The following is a 23,874-nucleotide window of genomic DNA, read 5'->3' as shown; positions in this document are numbered from 1 at the left end:
TGTCAGAGAGTCTTTGTCTTTAAAATTCTAGGTTCAGTTTTCAAAACCAAGATGCACACATTGGATCTCAAGTAGACTTATTTTGGTATGGACCTGAATTTTATTAAGCACCCTAGAGCTGAATAATTCTGTTCGAATACTTTTATATATTGAAATTATGCCATAAAGCTCTTCATACATACTAACAACCATGTTTATAAAAAGTCTGCTTTTCAAGGTGATCCAAGGTTTGACATTTTTCAAAGGATTGAAGCAAAATGAAGGACTTAAGACTTATATAAAGCATGTCCACTCAGATACACTGACATATATTTTACCAACCCAGGAAATGCACTGTGTATAATGTAATAGGCTGAAAAAAATGCATCCAATAAATTTATTTATTAATAACCATCCAGCTTGACAGGCTCAAACATAATGGTTTATGATGTCTATACAAGAGGAAGACAATCTCAAAAAAGTGCCTTCCACTTAAGCACTTGAAGGAAGAATGAGCTGCTTGGAGATGGTACTGGCCCTCTCTGAAGATGATCAGTATGCTCTGCACTTATTCCTATACAAAAGAAGTAGAAGAAAAGTGCCCTCTACCATAATAACTTAAGCTTACAAAGCACTTTCCTGTTCAATGCATCATTTGACCTTTATATCACGTGTCAGAGCCGGTATATGCCTTTACTAAAGAGGTGGGGTATGAGGGCAGAGACTCAAGCCCATGTCCTTTCTGTATCTAAAGTTTGTTCCATTCATTCTCCCAGAGGGAACAAGAAGGTCTTCTCACACACACATCAGCCTCCACAGCCATCTTCTACCTGTTACCCTAAATAAATGTAGCAGATACTGAAAAATTTATAGTCAGAGTTAAAGCAATCACATCAACTTCATGTTTGCTGTTTTTAAAAAAAAAATGCCTCCAAGAGTAGCTACACAAAATTTTCCCAAATAAAGAGGGAACTAGAAAGCTAATAGAACAGGAACTACAGAGTTTCCTGCAGCCCAAGTCAGAATGGAGGTCTCCATTAAATCTGGGAGTGTAGCTCATCCAGTTGGACAGATGAGAGTATATTTTAAAAGCTATTAGACCTGGAAGTATGGCAATTTCATCTACATAAGCAACTGGGTTATGGATTGGTGCTGCTGATGCTATAGTTATTATAAAGCTGCAAACTGCAATCCCCCAAGAGAATAGATGTCATACAAGAAGGATTATTCTAATTATATTCACTTGTAAAATTGATTTGCAAATCATTCATTTAGCATTCACTTTATTTAAAAACAGGGTTATACGATCAAACAAATGCCAGGGACACTTCATTTCAACTAAATCAGAAGACTCCAATAAACGAAATGTTTTCTGCATTCACATTTTGGGAACAAAGATAAAAATAATGAGTTAATATAAAACTGAGATCTTATTTTTTTAAAGCAAATGACTACACTTTCAACTATCCTATTCTCCTATACTTCTTAACTATGATACTTTATAATAGAAGGATATTTAGAATAATAACTTCCATAAGGGTAAATACCATGCCAGCTTGGTCCAGCATCACTGAGTCTTCTACAAAAAACAGAACATTGACCCACACTTAATAGGGCTCATAAATATTGGGTGAATAAACAAATACACAAGAAATTCACAAAATGCTTTCTCAATCACTTAAAGATATGTAATCTAGTTTTGTTAGTAATCAAGACAGAGTGACTTCAAGTGCTGTAAAAATCAGCAGTTTCTCTTATTTCACTAACTAGTCAATGAAGTAACCAGACTATCCTCCTCCCCATCACTTTAATAGATACCTACAATATTTAGCTTTTGAGCATACTGGGATTTAGCCTTTTGCTTATGAAATACCAGGCAAGAAAGAGATTTCCCAAGGCAAGCAGACTAACAGGGTGAAAATAAAATCAATTTTATTGCTGAAAATACCTATGTGCTCCTTAAAAAGACATCTTACCAAAACATTCTTCAGGACAATGGAAACCAAGGAATATTTTCCTCACTTGTCTTATTTGTTTTTCTAGCAAATCATTTTAGACTATTGAATGCTTTAAATGAAAAATACAATAAGCTCTAACACAGTGGTTCTCAACCTTCCTAATGATGCGACCCTTTACTGCAGTCCCTCGTGTTGTGGTGACCCCAACCATAAAATTATTTTCATTGCTACTTCATAATTGTAATTTTGCTACCTTTATGAATCGTTATGTAACTATCTGTGTTTTCTGATGGTCTTAGGCTACCCCTGTGAAAGGATCAGTCAATCTCCAGAGAGGTCACAACCCATGGGTTGAGAATAACTGCTCTAACACGACATTTGATTTAAGGACACACCTTTACATAAAATATCATGTTTACTCTCTAGTTTTTTTCTGCACATTAGAGTATGAATGGTTATGTCAGGAGAACTTCAGTCATTGCTCTTGAACCTTCCTTCCTACAGTCCTATACGGCAATGTGGAGACCACAGAAAGTGCAATCGGCGAGGAAGGGTTGTCAAGGCAAAGCATTTCAGATGCAAAGTTTTAAAGGCTGTTCTTGCATTCACATCTATGAAGCAGCTTTAAAAGCAGGCAAGAAAGACAAAGAAGTTGTTCAAGCACAAGATATAAAACAATGAACTATGGTTGAGAGGATAGTCAAGCTTTGAAGCATGATTGATTCAAGAAGTCTTGATCAATGGGGTGGAGGAAAGTATAAATAATTGTAGAACATGGCTTTTCCTATCATGCAGGATACTCTGTAAAACACTTCCCTGTACAGTTATATTTGTTTCATACATTAGTCCAGTGACACACAGCTACTGTCATCCCCATCTCAGAGATCATGAAACCCAGCTCCAAAGAGTTAATAACTGATTCCAAGTGCTCAACTTGACCTTTGGTCCACTGACTCAAAATTCCTTCTTACTTTCCCCCAATTCTACCAATGAGTTGGGTGGGCAAATCACTGAAAATGGCACCTAAAACATCTATTGTCACTAGGAACTTTGAAAGCAAAACTGTTTGAAAGTTGTTACCAACTTCATCACATACAATACCCCAGACTGTGTTTCTCTGTTGTGTTAGAGACATTATATTTCCTCTTTTCTAATTTATTTTACATTAGTGTCTTATGCCAGATGCTTTCTGTTTATTTATTTTTGTCTTTTTAAAAAGAACAGCTTAAGTGACTTATAAAGTGTTAGCATTTTGTGAGTGTGTCTTATACAAAATCATATTCTGTAAAGTGTCCTGAATTCTATTAGCTAAAATCGAAAGTACTTGGGTCACCACATTAGGCTCCAATTATAGCTCTTCTCTTGGTTCGTGAATTAGATAAGCACACTTGTTCTTTCTCTGTCTTTATCTGTCATGCCAGTATTTTATCTTTCACAAAAAAAAAAATACTGAAATGCATCCTCCATATATTCTGTGAAGGAGTCTACATCAAAAGAAACAGTTACTGGTTTGGGGGTAGGATTATTTCTCTTCTCTGTTCACAGCTAGTTCTGTCCTCCAAATTCTAGCTTGAACTTCAGAAATGGGTTTCCTTGTGCTATTTATACTGCCCCTCACTGTGAGTGTGTCCTCAACTCCCTGGCCTCCCAAGACTTGTGATATGACTCATGATAATGCCAACTGCTGCAGGAAGCTGGTCCACACCTTGATGTTTCCAGGGACCTTGGCCTCAGATGACTACTTTAGGACAGGCACGAGCTTCTCAACCTTGCCACACACACACAACATCAATACATATTTCTGTTTGCTCACCTACTTTTCAGAAGATCCAAGGCTACAGAAAATCTAAAAATTGTGGTTGCTCAACTACAACATTTTGAGGCATCTATGTTTAAAACAAAACAAATTAAAAAAACAGTTCAGCACATACTTTTTAGGCTCCTTCAGAGAAATAGTCCATATTAGGCTCTCACTTTCTCTGTGTGTGTGTGTGTGTGTGTGTGTGTGTGTGTGTGTGTGTGTGTGTGTGTATTCATCATGTGTGTGAGTAGGTTCACCTGCACCTTGTACACACACATGTAGAAGCCAGAGGATAACCTCACAGTTCTTCCTCCGTTCTCTTGGGAGAACCAAAGTTATGTTTTAAGTTTTAATTGCTGTGCCTAAGAGGTCCATAAAACAAAAATGCCTCTGACCTGTAAGCCACTTCCCAAGGACAGATACTGAAATGCTGTAGGATGTTGTTCAAAAAGATAACAAGCCACATATTTTCGATCCCCTAAACAAGTTTCTTAGACCCAACTGTACTGGATTTGCTTAATCACATGTAGATGGGAAGATGAGAGGTAGACAAGCAAGAAATATGTCAGGGTGTATGCTTGTCTCTGTTTGGATGTAGGTGGGAGGTACATAGGCAGGAAGTACATCAGGATATATGCTTGTTCCTGATTAGGAAATATGTAGGCTTATGGGTTTACCTGTATAAGCCTCTGCAAAATGTGACTTGTGGCCATTTTGAATGGACCTGGCCAGAGTCCATCATCCTGGACAGTATTTAATTAAAGCTTGCTTCAAATTTGGCTCAAAATTGTGTATTGGTCTTATTCTTGCCCAGTGGGATTAACACTCTCTATCTTGCTTTTTAAGATAGGGTTTCTCACTGGTCCCCAAATGAGCCAAGTAGGCTATAATGGGTAGCATGCAAGCTCCAGGGATCCATACATCTCTTTCACTCTGGAGTTAGAATTACAAAAGAGCACTACCATGCCCAGATTTAAAAATAATTAAAGAGTAGGTTCTAAAGATCAAATTAAGGTTCTCTTGCTAGCAAGGCATGCACTTACCGGGTAAGCTATCTCCTCAGCCTTAGCCTTCCACTTCTGAAGCATCCTTTGTAAAAGCAATCAGTTAAAATCCAGTTCAGATAATTGCTGGTTTCAGAGAAGATAGAGGCTTAGCTTTGGTTTGGAAGGGCAGTATAGAAGACAGAAGAGCTAGGTGGAAGATTTCCACTATGCTTTTACAGGTAACTGCTGTGCACTGGTAAGTAGCACTCATACTATGTGAATGCAAAGCACATAGTGTGTCTTGTGGGGACACATACTGTTGAGAGCTACTCTAACTCCTTTCGATTAAAGAAAATAAGACACAGAAGACTCTTGTTGGCTTTGTGATCTGCTGTCTGAGAGGTTTTATTTTTTTTTTCTTTTTACTTTGTGGTACTTCTTTGAACCCAGATGTTTATGAGAGGCAGAGAGACTCACTGAGTTTATTTAGGTGCTTGCATGAATGTGGGTGGGAGATTAACTAGAGCAGGAGGAACCAATGGACCAGAGGATGTACCAAGGGAAAAAATGACACCCATTTCCCCCAGCCACCACTGTCTACAGTCCCTCAGGGAGGGGTGGGGCCTCATAAGCCCTTACCCCTTCCATGATGGAATTTTGAGGTGATTAATCTTGTGTAGCTCTTAGACACATAATCCCTAATTTTAATCTCCTGTTTTGCTGTGTGGCTCTGAAGGTCATCTCTGCAGAACTAGTAGGATAATTCTCTAGAGATAAAAATGTAAAAGGGAGCAAATATAGTCTTATTCAAGGTTCTTTTTAGGAACAAGGACAGTCAGTTTCCTGATATTAATGAGTTCCCAAACTACACTCTGCATTCAAGCAGAGAACCACAAAGGACTTATCTTAAAAATTATCATAGTCTGGCATCCCCCTGTTCTGTCTTCTCAGATTCTCTTGCAGGAAGTGGGAAGAAACACAGAGACTGTTCAGACAGCTGTCTCTATTGAGTGACCCCAAGGAGCTCTAGCAGCTGCAGGATCCAGCTAGTTCCCACTTGACTCCCTGGGCCAGGGGTTCACACAGTGTCTCATCTACCATCCTGTGTCCTATTAACCCCTCACCGTACTTGTATTTGCCTGGCATCTGGTTCCCAACCTGTCTATCTCGGAACCCAGCTCAATGACAGCGAAGTACTACCACTAACTATCCCCTCCAGTTCAGTGACAGGCACCCACAAACACTGAGTGTTCACTCAGGCACCCACAAACCTGACTTGGACTAACATGGAGCATTTGTAATATTTATAATATTTGACTATAGGGTGCTTCCGCAAAGCTTTCTGAGGGGCATTATCCATTGTAGAGTATAGGAGTTTATAAACTTTTCCACCTGTGACTCCCTTTCACCTGAGAAACTGCTCTGTGACCCCATGTTTATAAATATGCAAAATCGGAATACAAATCAAACATTTGCAGATAACAAATCATGAGGAAATTTATTTTAAACTAATTCTTTGGTACACATTTTACCAATGATTAAAGATGAAAGTAAAATTTCACACTAATGAGATTTATTATTATTGTGCATACATAATTCAATATAGGCTGAATATTTGCTTCTTCAGGTTGGAGAGCATCCTCAGTGTTCTTCAGGGTTAAACACTATTTTTATTTTATGATCATCAATACCAAGAACATTGCTTCACATAAGTACAAGAGGCAGGGGTTCTTTTAAGGCCATTTCAGAAATCACTCAATATTCTGTTCTAATCCCAAGCCAAATTTTTTTAAGTATGAAACTGAAGTCAGCAACTCAAACAGCAATTTTTAAAATCTAACATTCTAATAATATAATCCGAAGATAAGCTAATTTATAGATATTGAGGGATGACTATAGGAAAATAGTGAAAATCTTTGTTTTCCGTAGTTAAGCCATCATGTTTCTATAAGAACAGACAATTTTGTACATACAGTAAGAACTGAAATTCACAGCACCTAATGCTCTCAAATTTGAGCTAAGATATTCCAATCAGCGCCCACGGTCTCACAGAGTGATGGGAGTACAGTGGTCACGTGGTATGTTCACCGAAGTCATATGACACAACCAAATCAAGTACTATCAGAAGCTCCTTGGATTCGTTAGACATTTGATTTTTTTTTTTTTTTTTTTTTTTTTTTTTTTTTTTGGTTTTTTGAGACAGGGTTTCTCTGTGTAGCTTTGCGCCTTTCCTGGGACTCACTTGGTAGCCCAGGCTGGCCTTGAACTCACAGAGATCCGCCTGGCTCTGCCTCCCGAGTGCTGGGATTAAAGGCGTGCGCCACCACCGCCCGGCTTAGACATTTGATTTTTAATTAATCTTTGTTCAATGTCAATTCAGAAACCTTGCACTATTGCCAAAATTTGCATCTCCTGCATTCAGTCATGTGACCCAATATGGGGTCATGTATCACATTTCCTGTATAAAGTCTGAGATAATCTGAATTCTGAAACACATCTTAGCCTAGATGTTTTGATTGATGAGTGAAAGGCATATACTATTGAGCCCCATCCTTACAGGCATGATAGATAGAATGACCTCTAAAGTAGCCACATGGTAACTCCTAGAACCTGGGTTAGATGGCAACAAGAACTTCATAGACATTAATGACAAACAATGAGTTTAAGTGGAGAAATGACCCTGGATTGTCCCCATAGGACACATGAGCTGTTAAAAAGCAGAGCACTTGCTCCAATGAGAGTCAGAGAGACAGAGCAGAAGAGAAACCAGAGAGATTCTGAGCTAGAAACAGATTTCATCATCCTGGAAGGGCCACATAGAAAGAGAAAGGCTGCAAGCCACCTCCAGGAGCCAATTGTCCCCTAACTGATACCATCAGCTAACTGTGCCCTGGTTGGCAGAGGTAAAACGTGGCTTTTAGGTGGCCCACTTGGCCAAGAGTCCTAACAGGTGTAGATTCTTCTCAAGAACCACCAGATAACAGACCATGTGGCATGATTTCAGCCTTGCGAGACCTTAAACACGCCACACCAGGCTTCGGTACTGTTTTAGTGCATTAAGTGCATTGCTATTTGTTTTTACAGTAACAAAACCAACCCCCAAGACCAGCCTGTTTCCACCTGCAGAATGCAGCCTCTTGGCATCACTCCCCTCCTGGGTCCTAGCCTCTGTGCCTGATCCCAGTCAGGCTGTTCTCTTCCCTGGCTCTCCCACAGAACACATTCTGTGCTTTCACACCATTGACACTCTGCTCCGCAAACCTCTCCTTCACCCACCTGCCGTTCTAGCATGCCATCTTCCCCCCATTATCCTACTCATCCCACACCAGTGCACCACTCCCCTCCTGAAATTTGATGAAGCCCTGCCTCATCCTTGGCTTCTAGCTGCTTCCCTTCTCCCAGGTGGAATTAAAACCCTGGAAGGGGGAAGATCTTGTTTTCTGCCCCCCTGCAGGCTCCCTAAGGGCCTGCCTTTACATGTGCTGAACCATGGAAAAGTAGTCACTCAGGGAAGGAGTGAGCCAGGTAAACCAGCCCAGGAGTGCCAGGCAGTGAAGCGTGGAGTCAGGGGGGACGTGGGCAGCCAGCGCAGGCCAGTGTTTCTACTGAAAATAACCCCTCCTAGTCGTCACTGGGACTTGCAGTTTTCAAAGCGCCTCTGAATCCATTACCTCATATGGTTTGTACCCACAACCCATGAGATAAACAGTGCAGGTATTTGAATAAAGTCTTTAAATTCGAATATAAAGAAATGGGGTTCACTGTGACATTTTCATATCTCACCTTTTGCTTATTCTCCACCTTACTATTCTCTCCTGTCCCCTCTGTCTCCTTTTACTGTCCCCTTTCTCCTGTTTTCATGACACACGTATTCCATTACTTCCCCACTTTTTTTTTTTTTTTTTTTTTGGTTTTTCGAGACAGGGTTTCTCTGTGTAGCTTTGCGCCTTTTCCTGGAACTCACTTGGTAGCCCAGGCTGGCCTCGAACTCACAGAGATCCACCTGGCTCTGCCTCCCGAGTGCTGGGATTAAAGGCGTGCGCCACCACCGCCCGGCTTTACTTCCCCACTTTTATAGACGAAAAACCAGAGGCCCCAAAATTTTATGGGATTTCCCCAGACGTCCCAGGAACAAACTCTACCACATGTTCTCAGCTTCTCAGCCTCATGTGGAACAACCAGGCAGCTCTAACGATCCATGCAAAGCTCACAAGGAGTGAGAAGCAAAAGGCTAGAGCCTAGCCATGGACAAACAACCCCTGTGTGAATAAGTCTCAAAGGAATAGTATAGCGAACCATGGGGCAGCACACCTGCCATCCTCCTCTGGCCTCAGTGGAGTGTGAGCACATATATCTGCATATATATCATACACACACACACACACACACACACACACACACACACAAAATGCATTTGGAGATATTTTTCTTCATAATAGATTTTAGGCCTAGTAAGACCCTGGAGTTTTAACGACAATCTCCTTTCATTCCAGAGTTAGAATATACTACAGCTAAAACTTGAAAATCTTTGCTGGGAAACGGATTTCAGTTAGAAACATATAGGATGACTCTCCTTTCTCTAGCCCCTTCCCACAGGCATTCTCATCTGAAGGAAAAGGTCTGGAAACAGTGGCAAATGTTTTTGTCGTGTCTAAAAGCATACCAAAGTTATTATGAGGCTGGGGACTGAGGTAGATATGCAGAACAAGGCCGTTCCGATCTGTGATTTGGAGGCATATCTTATCATCTCCTTGACCATCAATTTCTTCACTTTATAAAAGAATCTCTTGTAGGTGCCTTGTTCATACATCAGAAGAAGTTATGAAATGAATGGGAATGAAAAGTCAGCCTGAGGAAAAGCTCTAAGGCAAACCGCACGTGGTTATGTATAAGATAGGCTCCTACCCCATCAACCGCTGTGGGCAGCATGAGAAACCCTTCCTGTGTCCAAACCACAGCTCCTCTTGCAGGAGATGCTGGTGGCTTCCTGCTCCCTAGACAGGAAGTGTGCAGGCTTGGCTGTGCTACCTGTCCCTGCACTCACAGCAATGCAAGACTAATTCTTTTCAAAATATAAAGCTGCTCAATATTCATTGATGATTTCCAACTATTTCCAAAAATAGAGTAAAACACTGACACACCCCTTCCTATCTGTCCTTGCTCACCTCCAGAGTAACAAGACATTCACACTTCCCCTTCTACTTGATCCCCTCAAAGGCTTTTTCCATGCTGCCATTGGCTGGAACTGTAGCCCCCAAGAGTCCTTCGTTGACCATCTCACACTCAAGTCCTCACAGAGGCCATTCTGGAAGCCCTGGCCCAAGTCCTAATGTAATGGGGATGCATGGAAACCCATAATTTCCCTCAGAGCATTCATTATCATTCGAAATTAAACATTAGTTAAATCTCTGCCTACCTCCACATCAGTAAAGCTCCTGATGGTGTGGTTATTTTGACTCCAACTTTATTATCCTGATGCTTTAGTAATTAGTAATTAAATCAGGCTTGGGGCCCTGTCCTTGTTCTCTATAAGTTAAAAATACTATTGAGAAAGAGGAACAGGAACCAACCAAACACCTGGCAGGTGTTGGGGATTGACTTGGTGCATTTGTATTTATTATCTCTTTCACTCATCCCAAAATTCTACTAGATAGTATTATTCTCCCTTTGCTGCTATACCAAACCATGACCGACTCGGTAGTTTATGCTGTAGTAACATAGGCAGGGTTTACGAGCAAAATATAAATAGGCCATTAAGTAGATTCCACATATTACCCAGGACTCTGCCATTCAAACGTAAAGGTCCCACTGCTAGAGGGAACTTCAGGAAACATCACAGCAGAACTTGGCAGGACTCCCAAGCCCAACATAGGAATAACAGACATAAAGAAAAAAAAGCTTTCACCAACATCCACATTTCTTGGATCTAAATGTTTCCTTTTCTCCCCCCTCATCACTTTCCACTTGAAACTTTAGCAGACAAAGGAGTAAGACAGTGCCACTCTACGCTTATGATATGTTTGAACAAGATGGATGTTTAGTTTCTCTTTTATTCTTTCATCCTAGTTTTGAAAAGTGTGATACTCTGACAATGGAATTCAAGCACAAAGATAAGCGTGCATACCTGGTGTTCCCTGAGGTTTTTGTTGTTGCTGCAGCTCTTCATTTCAGGGGTCTGAGAAACAGAGTAGCTTGGAGAGGGTTTAGTGTAAAGCATGTTGAGTGCACACTGAGTATCATGTTGAGTGCACACTAAGTATGAGAAAGCTTGGGAGCCTCACTGAGAAGATGAGGGGGAGTCCTCAGGGCTGGTGTGAGGATTCAAAACAAATTTTAGAACTTTGGACTAAAGACTACAAGTCTTATATTTGTGGAGTTTCTTCATAGTCTTCAGAGTAAGGACACAGTCACTGGTAAGAGTCAACAGTTGAGAGGGCCGGAGAGACAGCTCGGCACTTAAGAGCAATGGCTGCTCTTCCAGAGGACCTGGGTTTGACTCCCAGCACCCTCAATGGCAGCTCACCACTGTCTGTAACTCCAGAGGCTATGACGCCCTCTTCTGGCCTCCTTAGGCAATGCATATACACGATGCATATACATACACACAGACGCACACATAAAACAAAAACAGACAAATAAGTCTCTGAAGAAGAACTGACAATTAAGGAGTAACTTAGGGATCAAGACGACCTCGGTCTGAGTGAGATCTTCAGCGTGTCGCTTGTCCAAGCCTACCTCACTTGTAAGACAAACAAAGATAGAGGGAGAGGGCTGAGTCAGTAAGGCGCTTGCTCTGCAAGTGTGAGGATTTAAGTTCAGTCCTCAGAACCCATGTAGAGAGGTTAAGGAGCGCATGCTCGCAATCCCAGAACTGCAGAAGCAGGAACAGGAGAATATCTTGCTCACTGCCCCCCTCTTCCCCCCCCCCCCCCCCCCCCCCGCCCAGTCTAATCTGACTGGTGAGCTTCAAGCTAATGAGAGACCTTATCTAAATTGAGGTAGATGATTTCCTTCACAATGACACTGAAGATTGTCTTCTGGGCTCCACATACATACACACATTCCTGTACTCACATGTGAACAGAAGTACATTAAAAAATAAGTAGAGTGGACAAAGATAAGCAGTAGCTAATTCACAGTATTGTGAGCATGAAAGGAGATATTCTGCAGCCTGATCTGCCTTTGCCCACGTAATAACCCTTGAGTCCTGTTAATGATTAGAATATTATCAGACTCAGAAAGTGGGCAGGACAGAGATAACCGTATCCCCATGGGCCAGCCTCAAAGGGAGCTTCAGGCAGCTGCCCTAGTCACATGTAACCCACGTGGACTTGAACGTAAGTCAAACAACAGCCAATCCTCTGGTAATTCACACTGTAATTAAATTTCTGGCAGAATAGTGTACTTTGTAACACAGTTTATTGTTCTTCCAAACTAGAATCCAAGAAGCAAATTATATTTGAGCTTTCTAAAGCATCTGCTCCATAAAAGAATTCATACCAGTTCTTAGCGTAAAATTCTGTTTTGTGGAGAAGGCAGCTATTGCTACATTGCATGCAGAATCCAGAAGCCGAAACTCATGTTTAGAGCCCGTGCATTAAAAAGGAAGACTCCACAGAACGTACTCTAACTCGGGAATGGGCTGAGTCCTGCCTGCATGGATCTGTGAGTAAAGTGTTACTGGACCACAGCCATACTTGCTCATTTGTGTGCAGTCACGACAAGGATTATTTGGCCCACAAAGCCTGCCTTATTTTCTATGTGATTTTTACTGAGAAGACAAAAGAAAACAAAAACCAAACAAACGAGTGGTTATAGTCTTCTGTTATATAAGTGGGGAAAATTTGAAAACATAGTAAAATGTCAAACTTTACTAGAGTTTCTTGTCAGTACCAGCCCCACTGGGGAAAAGGTGATACTTAACTGTACTCATGAAGTATAAGGTAAAAAATGCCCCCACCCCCAATATAAGGTGACTGATGGGATCTCAAAGGTTGGAGGTGTCTGAGCTTCCAGGGCACGGCTCTGTCTGTGTCGGTGGCCACTTCCCTTGCCCTCCCTGGCTGTGGGATTCTGCACATTGGTGTGCAGGTAAGACTCACACGGGCTTTGTCCTCACTCTTGGTCGGTGTTGCTCTGGGTCCTTGCCCTGGTGTCTCCTCTGCCGCTGCTTTCCTGGTGACATTCTGCGGCTCCAGCTTCTCTAGTGCCTGCTGACCACAGCTCTGTGACTTTGTTCTCAAGCTATTGGTGAATTCCACAGACTGGGCTTTCCTGCAGAGAAACAAAGGGTAAATGATCAAACCCTTCTTCAACAGGCTTTCCAAGGCAGGTGTCTACAATCAAACTATGTGAAAAGCAGCAGCAGCTCGCGTATTATAACACTTATCATCTGATAGGTCTTTGCCTAGAACTTTAAAAATATTAACTAAATCTTTCTTTATAACAACCACCTGAGGTTATCCTCGTGTTACAATAAAAGGTTCAAAGAAATACTATAATTTACACAAGACCACATAACAGTTTTGTCAGGATTTGAACCCAGGGTTACCCAGCTCCTGATTCAGCTAGGCTACCGGTATATGCTGCCTTCCTATGGCCATTCAAAGAATATCCCCTGCATCGCTGTATGTTCATTTATAGTTTTAACATCATGAGAATTGGAGTGAGATACTATTAGCCTTTGAGCGCTGAAGTTAGGTCCACACATCTTTTCCAGTTTCAGCTCACCAGCTCAATAGTGGAGCTGCCCAGAACTCGAGGAGGATACCCAGCAGAGGTGATCATCACCTGCCTCTGTTCCAAGTCTCTTATGTGTCCAGTTGACTATGTCAATTCACCATGAAAATCTCACTGTCCCTAAAAGAGGTTCAGACTCCCATGCCTAGCCTTCAAAGTACCTTAAAGCATCATTCCCCGTCTCCCAGGATTCACCTGATACTGTACCCCAAGCACTGAGAAGGTTTCACCACTCCCCACAGAGCTGTGCAAAACCAAGTTGAGGAATCCTGATTGCGTCCTCTACTTGAATTTCTCTCCTAACCTTCTATAGCTGGATACCCAACTCTTCCTTAAGGCTCAACTCACATTTCCCTTCTTCTAGCATCAGAATGCTGGGCTTCCACCTGGACCAGGGGGATTCTGTTTACACCTTAACCAAGTCTCCCTCTGGACACAGCCTGCATTGTGACAGCTGCTTGTGTATCTTGCCTTGTTTCCTTCGTGGGCCGGGATGAATTCTTCTGATTCTCTTGGCATTCCTGATGCCTGGCATGGCACAAGCACCTGAGGACTCTGCCATTCAGCGGCCCGCAGCTGGTGCAGTTCTCCCAAACACACCTGACACGTGGCTGCATCCTGTGGTGCTGCTCCAGGAAGATGCTGATAGAGCAGTGGAGGAGGAGGAGGAGGAGGAGGAGGAGGAGGAGGAGGAGGAGGAGGAGGAGGAGGAGCCAGCATATTCATGCAAATCAGCATTGGGATGTCTGTCAGAGCCACGAAGCAGTTGCCTGGCAGCATTGCAGGCAAGAAGGGTATTGCTGAAAGCTCAAGTGAACTTTCTAGAAAGATCTAACGTGATCTTTTGACCCTCAGATTTCACTGTGTTCTCCTACCAGATGCTGTGAGCAAGAGGTGTCTCTCCAGAGTGCTGTTGTTGAATGTGAAATACCCCCAGAAGCTCATGTGTCTGCATACTTGGTCTGTAGCTGATGGGAATGTTGTAGAACCTTTGGGAGGTGGAGTCTCACTGGAGGAAGTGAGTCATTGGGGGCGGGTCTTATGTGTTATACTCCAGCCCCACTTTCCGTTCACCCTGCTGTTTGACTGTAGGTGCCATGTGACCAGGTTCCTGCCACCATGCCTTCCTGGCCATGATGTACTATATTCCTTTTTAATTTTGAGACAAAGAAACCTTTACTTCCCTGAGTTGCTTTTGTTAAGTATCCTGTCACAGCAATGAAAAGAAGTAACTGATACACACTGCCTTCGTAAATGCGGCCAGTCTCTGGCTGGGGTGCAGGGCTCCTACCTGAGCTCTGAGTCCTGTGCTGCTCTCAGACGCGCCCTCTCAGCCAGGATCTCATCACACAGCACATCGTAGGGCTTGTCGAGATGGTGTTCGCCCATCACCCAAACCCACACCTTCTTATCAGCGCCCAGCTTCCAGTGGACAGATTTGCCATTCTCTGCAAACAAAACAAAATTTGGGTTGAACAAATTATTTATAGGGTATTATGTGTCCCAATCACTTTAGTATTTTCTGTCTTGGGGGCGTGGGGGTTAAACAAAACACTTCCAACCTGCTCAGGAGCAAATAGTAATGTTAGGGGCTGCAAAGGTTTCTTTACAAATATAATGGGCCTGGTGCTCGCACCTGCCAGATGCTGAGAGAGGATGCAAGCAAAGAGAGTGAGCTAGCATCAGGTACCACGTCTTAAGCCTAAGAATTTCCCCATTACCCAGAACTGAGCAGCTGCTCAAGCATCTGGTGTTTCCACTACCATTACAGGGCCTTCAACGCATGTGTTTTAGAGTTAGACCGGTTTCATTCTAATACTAGCCTTGCTACCCACCAGCTATGTGACTTAGAAAAATTCATACTTTTAAGACTCTATTTCCTCATCTGTCAAATGGGAATACTGACATCCATCACAATGATGGCTGTAAGAACAGGTATGCTAAGGATGTCCTTGTACCTGCCACATAATAGGAGTTCAACAGAGGTTAACTGCTATCACCAGCCAGCCTATTATTTACTTATGGGGCTGCCTGGAGATTCACACCAGCATGTGAGAAGATAATACTACCTGGGTAGTATGACACTTGGTGAAGCTACTTAAATAACCCTTGTTTACAATTGGTCCAGGGGTTGTATTTCATCTAGTTTCTAAGCTCCAGAAATGTAGCCAGATGGGAGCTTGGTCCCAGAGCCCAGGGAAATGTGACATGTGATTAGGAGAGGCCAAAAATATAGTCCATAAACTAAAGGGACAGACCTGGGATCTGCGCAGGTCATTATGGTCCAAAGTTATGTGTAGCCAATACTATCAAACCAGCCAAGGGTGCTGAGCATGTGAATGGGATGTCGCATATGCTGATCATGTGGTATTCCTTAGAAATCCACACTGGATTTGCTCTGGTCTTATGCTAAGTGGAGGAAGCTTTTCAGTTTGAAGGTTCATGTACTATTGGCCCATTTCAGCGTGCTATCTCAGGTTGCATTACAAAAGCAGGCAGCCAAAATTGATCTCTGTTTTCTGCTCTTCTCCAGATAAATGATCTCATCCTGGAGTGTTCAAATCTTAAGTGGTCTTATAATAAAAAACCCAGAGCCAGATATCAGGGTGAAAGCTCAAAGATCAGAGAAGCAGAACAGCCAGCCACTAACTCTTACCTCTATGAAATCCTCAGTCTAAAAAGAGTGAGTTCTTGCTTCTTCATGCCTTATATACCGTTCTCTGTCCTGCCATCTTACTTCCTGGGACCAAAGGCATATGTGCTTCCCAAGCAAAGGCATGAGATCTCAAGTGCTGGGATTAAAGGTGTGTGCCACCACTGCCTGGCCTCTGTGTCTAATCTAGTGGCTGGTTCTGTCCTCTGATCCTCAGGTAAGTTTATTAGGGTACACAATATATCACCACACCGCAGTCTTGGGGAGTTCTAAAAAACACTGGGGAGAGTGGGGCACATTTGTACAATCTTCACCGCAGGACCTAAGGCAGAAGGAACTGCCTTGACCCTGCTTTCACAGGCAGAGACACAGCAAAGGTGGAACCCAGGTAGAAAGGGAGATGGTACCCCGAGAACTCTTCTAGGGAAAGGCCCTGGGGCCAGCCCTCACTGGTCTTGCAGTTTCAGGCCATGTCAAATGTTTCATTAACTCCAGAAAGCTATCATACCTCATAAAACTACCTCTGTTACACACTCCCGAGTCCAACTATAATATTTTTATTATGCCCATCTCTCAAACTTCACTTAAATAACTCTCTGCTGACATTCTTTGGCAACAGGAGGCTGACACCTCGGGCAGACAGTGGTAGGATGCCAAGAGAGGCAAAGACTCAGAGCCCAGAGAGTCATTGTTCACCTGGGACACCAGATGAATGTCCCCCAAACCATTTTCATCGAGGCTGCAGGCTGCAGGTGGCTGTGACGGGGTGGAACAGACAAAACCCAGAACTGGAGGTGTGCCGTGGAGAGTGCGCCAGGAACTGAAAGCAGAGAGGGACCGAGAGATGGTAAGACCTCAGCAAACTGAAGAGGGTTAGGAAGTACCGTGGCCACAAAGAAACACTCGCAAGTAGTGTAAGGACGAGATTCAAAATGTCACACTTAGCCAGGCTCTCGCCAGTGAGTAGCCTGTGTTCTGTCCCCCCATCTCCAGAGTCCCTTGAGTAGGTACAGAAAGCAAATGAGGTGGAGACTGGCCAGGTGGACTTGGAAATTACCTTACACGTACTATCATTGAAATCGCTGGAATAGCTGGACTCACAGAGAGAAGGAAGCCAAGAAGAGAGCCTGGGAGAAACACGGCTTCATTTAGGGGCAGAGGAAAAGAATCCGATTTGTTTATAAATAATATGAAAGCGGAGAATTCGGATTCCCCAAATAATGAGGTTAAGATAGAAGATGACTGGGAAAGTGCACAGCCATGCAGATGAGAGGGGAAAGAAAGGTGGTATTCAATGATGCTGAGGGGACCAGGCATGTCCGGGATACAGGAGGAGGCAGGAGACTCGGAATGGTGAGGACTGGCTTAGACAGCAGGTGTGCATTCTAGAGTCCGTCAGTGAAGAGAAAAGAGGGTGCAGCTGTCTGTTCAGCAGACATTTCCAGAATATCTGTACACTCCAGCACTGCTCCAAGGGCCTCGGGACAGAGAGAACAGTGGAAGAGCAAAGCCCCATGAGAGAGCTCCTTGAATTGAGGAAACAGGGCGGGGCTTCTACCTGGGCTGTTGGGAGGTGAACCGGTAAGAATGCCAGGAAAGGTCAGAAGGGGAATGATGGATGGAAGGGCTGCAGAGGTAGGTAAAAAGAAAGCATTGGCTGGGGGTGTAGCACATCTGAGACCCTGGGCTCGATTTCAAGCACAACTATAAAATCAGGCATGGTGGTTCATGCCTGTACCCACGGCACTTGGGAGATGGAGGCAGGAAAGTCTGTTTAATGACATCCTTGGCTACCTAGGGAATGGGAGTTCAGCCTGGGATATGTGGGACCTTGTAACTAAAGGAGGAGAAGAAAGAGGAGGAGGAGGGGGAGGGAGCAAGAGGGGGAGCAGGAGGGGGAGGAGGAAAGAGAAAAGCAGAGAACAGGCACGCACAGGGCCGTGTAGCTCCTGACACACCTCTTTAAAGAAAGGCTATAAACTTAGGAATTCTAAATGAGACATGTGTAATATCTCTTTTACAGTCTAACACTACCCCGTCATTCTGGATTTTCCGTCTACCTCTCCTTGAAATTATATGTACTCTTAAACTTGAACACGTGGAGGGAGGGAGTTTGTGTAGCACTTCCAGATAATTATAAGGTCTTTTGCTTCTCTAGTCTTTTAAGTGTGACTCTACAGCCACAGGTCTCTTTCTGATTGTTATCTCAGGGGATCTTACAAAATTATTCTAAAACCAGCTTTTCTAGAAAAGTAGGTCCGTCCTGCTCGGGGACTACATCATAAGAACTGCCACGCAGAGGCCTGTAGTCATTCCTGGTCCTTCGGAGAAGTCTTTTCTCTAGACTAAGAGATTTTCCCTACTCAGAGCCACATGCAAACCCTCTCACGAGGCAGGGCTGTAAAATGTCATATAAAACGGAGCGGCACATCTCTTTGTCAGGGAAATGGCCAGACTAACTCCAGTCTTATATTCCTGTTTATAACCTAACACTGTTGTGTTTGCTGCTTCCTATATGATGGGTCCAGCAGGAATACAAGCTTCTCGTGACAAGTCAGGGATGTATTACAGCAACCCCTTCCTGGGACATTGGTGGGTGCTTATACTAATCATTACACATAACCCTACTTTATTGTGAGTCCATGAGTTCCAGGGAAAATATTTCCCCAAGATAATAAACTACTGCACATTGAAAGAATTCAGTACTGGTCTGTGTGACTGCCAGAAGGAAGGCTCCTACAGCAATACCAAGACAGTCAACAATCCCAAGGTTCTTCTGCACACTGCCACCCCAGAGGCCCCTGGAGTATTTTCACCACTCTGTGTTTCTTCTAAGAAATCTCATCCTCAAGTAGACACCAAACGATGACCATCAGCTGCTCGTGACCTCTGAGTCCTCACGCTATGGCCAATGTCCCTTCTGACTGGGGGATGCCTACACCATACTCATTTTTACACACTACCCTAGGCCATTCTTAACCATATTTTATTGTGAGGCCATGGCAGCTCAGAGAAGGAACTTCTTCAAGATGAAACAGCCACTGCATACTGAGAGGGGAATTCAAAACTGATCTGTGTGACTAAAGCCTGTATTGAAAGAATATTTCTAATGTGTGATCCAAACTGAGACACAGAGAGTAAAGAGAGAGCCAACAGGATAACAGGTAAGCTGGGGTGGCCTACATTAAGGTCAATATGGTGCTCTTTCTCATCTCGTAGGGTGAAATGGGGGCATGAACAGGCCAGATCTGTCTCTATTTTTTAATGAAGGCCAAGGCCAATTTCTATCAAGTCTTCCTCAAATTACTTGTTTTTTCCCCCCTATAATTTCTAATCCTGATAAATGTGCTGGAGTTCTTAACACCAAAGTCTAAAATGCATAGTTTAGAGAGCAGAAAGTTGGGTGACATGCCTGATGCCACAGTCCCAGGAAGTGACTGGTGGATGGGTAAGTGAGACTCCCAATCAAAAGAGTAGACAGAAGCAATAAATCAAGATGGGAGAGCGTAGGATTTAAGGGCAGCAAGAGGGATGGAAAATGCAGCAATTGCCTGGAAGACATGCAATACCAGGGAATTCAAAGCTAGCTAGACAGACAAAATGTTAAGGCAAGAGGTTCAGTCAATCTGCTCAGAAAAGACTAGGGATTTAACTGGACTCAAATTCAAATGATGGTTCCAGTTTGGGTTTATACAAATTGCATCTTTCCACTTGTTTCTTTATTTGTAAGAATAAAGGAGACAATGCTGACCTCACTGAGTTCTCACAATAATTAAGTGAAATGATTTCCATGTAAAGCTTTAGCCTGCCACATGATAACAGGTCAATAGGTAGGTAGGGGGAATAGGTAGGGAGAATCTCCATAGAATAGAAAAGGCAAAGTAAAAATCTATAAGATTTAATGGCTGGGGATAGGTAAGGGCAGAGAGGAGCCACAATGCCTCCTAACCATTTGGCTTTAGTGACTAGGCAGAGAGCAGAGCTGCCATCATGACAGAGTGACAGACAGGACCAGGGACTGACACGGAACCATAGGAAAACTTGGGAAGAATTTTCTTTGTGGCAATCTTGCAGGGCTCATGGGCCATGTGAACAGAAATTCTCATGAGATAATAACAATCAGACCAAAGCTTGGCGAAAAGTCTCTTGGCAATATGGGTTTGAGTCACTGCTGTATAGAAGAAAAAGGATTCAGCTATTTGTCTAGCTATCATTTCCAGAGGCCCCGCTGCATTCCAGCTCAGCTCTATGGAACCATTGCTTCCTGGAAACAGAAGACTAGCTAAAGGAACGCGCCTGCGGTAACAATAAGAATCCAGCAAATGGAGATGAATTCGAGACTTAGTCATTACTCTATAACTGTGAAGAGATACCAGGGCCAAGGCAACTCTTACAAAAGAAACTATTTAATGGGGCCTTGCTTACAGTTTCCGAGGGTTAGTCTGTTTTTATCATGGTGGGGAGCACGGTGGCGTGCATGGTGCTGGAGCTGTCGCTGAGAACTGCATTGTGATCCACAGGCAGATAAGAGGGGGCTGGTAATGCTGGGACTGGCATGGGCCTTTGAAACCTCAAAGCCCCTGCTAGTTATGCATCTCCTCCAGCAAGGAATGTGGGGGTGAGGGGGTGGGGGACATGGGGAGAGGGAGAGATTTTTAAAAAAGAGTGAAGAGGGGCCACAGTGCTTTTATGACACAGCCTCAGAAGTCAGGCTCTGTATTGAGCATAGTAATCCTTTCAAACAGTTATATTCCCTGGTGACTAAACATTCAAATATATCAGCCCATGGCGGCCATTCTCATTCAAAACACCATGTGTATCTCAAGCACACATATCTCAAGGGCAGATGAGGACATGCCATCCCAGCCACCAGATCTTCACCTGGGCTTTGAGCTCCTGTCCTCTGCTTCATTAAGAGCCAATAAAAAAAAAAGTGCAGGGTAACCATATATTCTGTGTTAATGTGACAAAGCACACAGGAAAAGTGCCAACTTCTGTCTTAGATACAGGCAAGGTGTCTTTAGAAACTGCTCCCAAACCCCAGTTACACTTGCCACGTACCACATTTGTTCATAGCACCAGTTTGGGGAGAATCAAAGTCATGGTCTATTCCAGCTGTCATTTAACAGCTATTTGTCCAAGGCAAGTTAATTAATGACTGACCTTCACTTTCCCCATCCATAAAATGTAAACAGTACTTCGTGCCACAAGCTTGGTTGTTATTATTCAGTGAGATGATATACTGAAGCACTCAGCTCAGAGTCTGAACAAAACAGCCAGCCTGAAACACACTGGCTGGGGTTCCTATGAAAGTCTAGAGCAGAGAGCAGTACTGTCCAAATGGGACCACATCCACAATGACGACTTTTCTAACATTCTAACACCTAAAAACTGGTGACATGTATTCAAATCTTGCATCCAACCCAAGAAATCTAATAGCAAACTTCCATGTCTACTTTTTTTTTTATATTTTCCTACTACCCAAGTCTTTAAAATCTGGTGATTTATACCCTTTCCCCCCTAAGCACTGGAAATTAAACCCAGTTTATTCTCCTGCTAGGTGACTACTCTGAGCTGTAGTCCCATCCCCAGCCCCTTATACTTTAAAGCATTTTTCCATTTTCAAGTGTGTGTGTGTGAGGGGGGGGGTATATGTATGTATACATATTTGCATGTGTGTGTACATACATGTAGGTTCTCTTGCACATGTGCACATGTCCATGATCCAAGGTTGAGGTCAGGAATCATCTTGAATGGCTCTTCTACGTTCTTAAGTGAGACAGGGACTCCGAGAAACCCAGAGCTTACCAATACAGTTTGTCTAGCTAGCCAGTTTACTCTGGGGGTCCCCTGGCTTTGCCTTTCAAGGTTAAACTTACAGATGGGCTGACAAGACCACTCAGAATTTACACAGATTCTGGAGATCTGAGTTCAAGTCCTCACATGGGTACAGTAAGTACTTTAGTCACTAGGCCATCTTCCAGCCCACATTTTACTTTTTATTTGAGGCAGGGTCTCACAAAGGTCTCCAGGTTGGACTCGAACTCACTCTGTAGCCTAGGCAGGTAACCCTTCTCAAGCTCCCAAGAAGCTTCAATTACACATCTGTGCCACCAAGACCTTCATTACGCGTTCATCAAACCTCAATTCAGAGTTGTGGTACAGCCATGTGTGGCTCCTTGCTACAATATTCAGACCTCTTAGCTATCACATAGCAAAAACAGTCAGTCCATAATTATCTCCTGCTTTATGAAGGACAATTGTGGTGGTATTGTGTTCCCCAAAATATTGTGTACCTTAATAAACTTATCTGGGGTCAGAGAACAGAAAAGCCACAAGATACTTAGGCTAGAAAATGTTAGCACTCGCCTTTAATCCTAGCATTCCAGAGACAGAAATCCCTCTGGATCTCTGTGAGTTCAAGGCTGCATTGGAAACAGTCAGGCATGGTGACTCACGCCTTTAATCCCAGAAAGCAGCCTTTAATCCCAGGGAGTGGTGGTAGAAAGCAGAAAGGTTTATAAGGCGTGAGGACCAGAAACTGGAAGCATTTGGCTGGTTAAGCATTTGGCTGGTTAAGCATTCAGGCTTTCGAGCAGCAGTTCAGCTGAGAGCCATTGGGATGAGGACACAGAGGCTTCCAGTCTGAGGAAACAGGACCAGCCAAGGAACTGGCAAGGTGAGATAGCTGTGGCTTGTTCTGTCTCTCTGATCTACCAGCATTGACCCCAATAACTGGCCTTGGGTTTGATTTTATTAATAAGAACTTTTAAGATTCATGCTACAGACAATGTCTCACGAGAATTCAGAAAGCATCTAATCTATTGTTGGTTCAATCCCTGCTGCCAATGATTTTCTCAGCCATTCTTGCATTCACCTTAAGATTATAGAAAGTCAGGAGAGTTCCACAGTGGTTTGTGCTTTTCTAGAGAAAAGAACTTTTAGCACAATGAAGACAATAGTATAAAGGAATGGGGGTGGGCATAAGAGCGATACAATAAAAAGGAACAACCTCCAAAGCCATGGTTGGGCTGTGAACTGTGGCCAGGAAGAGCCTGTAGTCCAGGAAAAGATGGAGGCAGGCAGGGCTGGGGGCAGGTAGGACACACATGTCAGTAAGGTGGAGATAAACGTGGGGGGCCAAGACATGATGGCTACAGGCTCAGTGGGTCCACAGCACAGACAGTGCCCTGGGCAACCGCTAGGCACCTTGCTGCTGCTTTGGACCACTTGTGGTTTGGGCTCCAAAGGCTGGGCAAGATCAAATATGAGAAGCACTTGCTTTCTAGAGGAAGTGGAGAATTTTTTCCTGCTCTCTGCTTACGAGAGGAACTAGGTAAATGTCAGTCATCTTTCTCCAAGTGCTAAAGGATTTCAAGGGATAATAAACATCTGATAAGCAATATTGATAGAACTTCCACTGTTTTCATTATATTTATATTAGCATACTTCTTCTACCATCATTTAACTAAAAAGGTAATGTGGATTTCTTTTGAAAGCTATATTCAAAACTCTACAAGGAAACACTTAAGCAAAGAAATTGAGATAATTGCCTCAGGTTAGCACAAGGAAAACAACTCAGCAAACTTGAGAAGCCCACAATTTAGTAAAGGACCCAGGGGCAAGCACTCTTTTGGTCTCAACAGTTCCCAAAGTCACCCCACTATACCAGCATATCAGGTTTTCAATGAGCACGGTGTCCTAGAGGAGCCCAGCTGTTTGATAAACTTCCTGGAGATGCAAGGAGATGAACAGCTA

The 23,874-nt window shown here is 43.3% G+C and overlaps 1 protein-coding gene across 1 annotated transcript in view; it reads right to left on the bottom strand.

The window, feature by feature from the left end:
* The window catches only part of Sh2d4a (SH2 domain containing 4A), a 66,878-nt gene that overhangs the window by 35,377 nt on the left and 7,627 nt on the right, over nt 1-23,874 (bottom strand). Inside the window, exons 3-4 of the mRNA XM_052752406.1 lie at nt 14,755-14,911; nt 12,827-12,998 (exon numbers count right to left, since the gene is read on the bottom strand). Coding sequence (XP_052608366.1) covers nt 12,827-12,998; nt 14,755-14,911 — 329 coding nt within the window. The remainder of the gene's footprint in view (nt 1-12,826; nt 12,999-14,754; nt 14,912-23,874) is intronic.

The sequence above is a fragment of the Peromyscus californicus genome, unplaced genomic scaffold, assembly GCF_007827085.1.
Source record: "Peromyscus californicus insignis strain IS unplaced genomic scaffold, ASM782708v3 Scaffold_23__1_contigs__length_62951481, whole genome shotgun sequence".
Taxonomy (NCBI): domain Eukaryota; kingdom Metazoa; phylum Chordata; class Mammalia; order Rodentia; family Cricetidae; genus Peromyscus; species Peromyscus californicus.
Note: the sequence above shows the minus strand (reverse complement) of the source record. Positions and strands in the feature narration are given on the sequence as shown.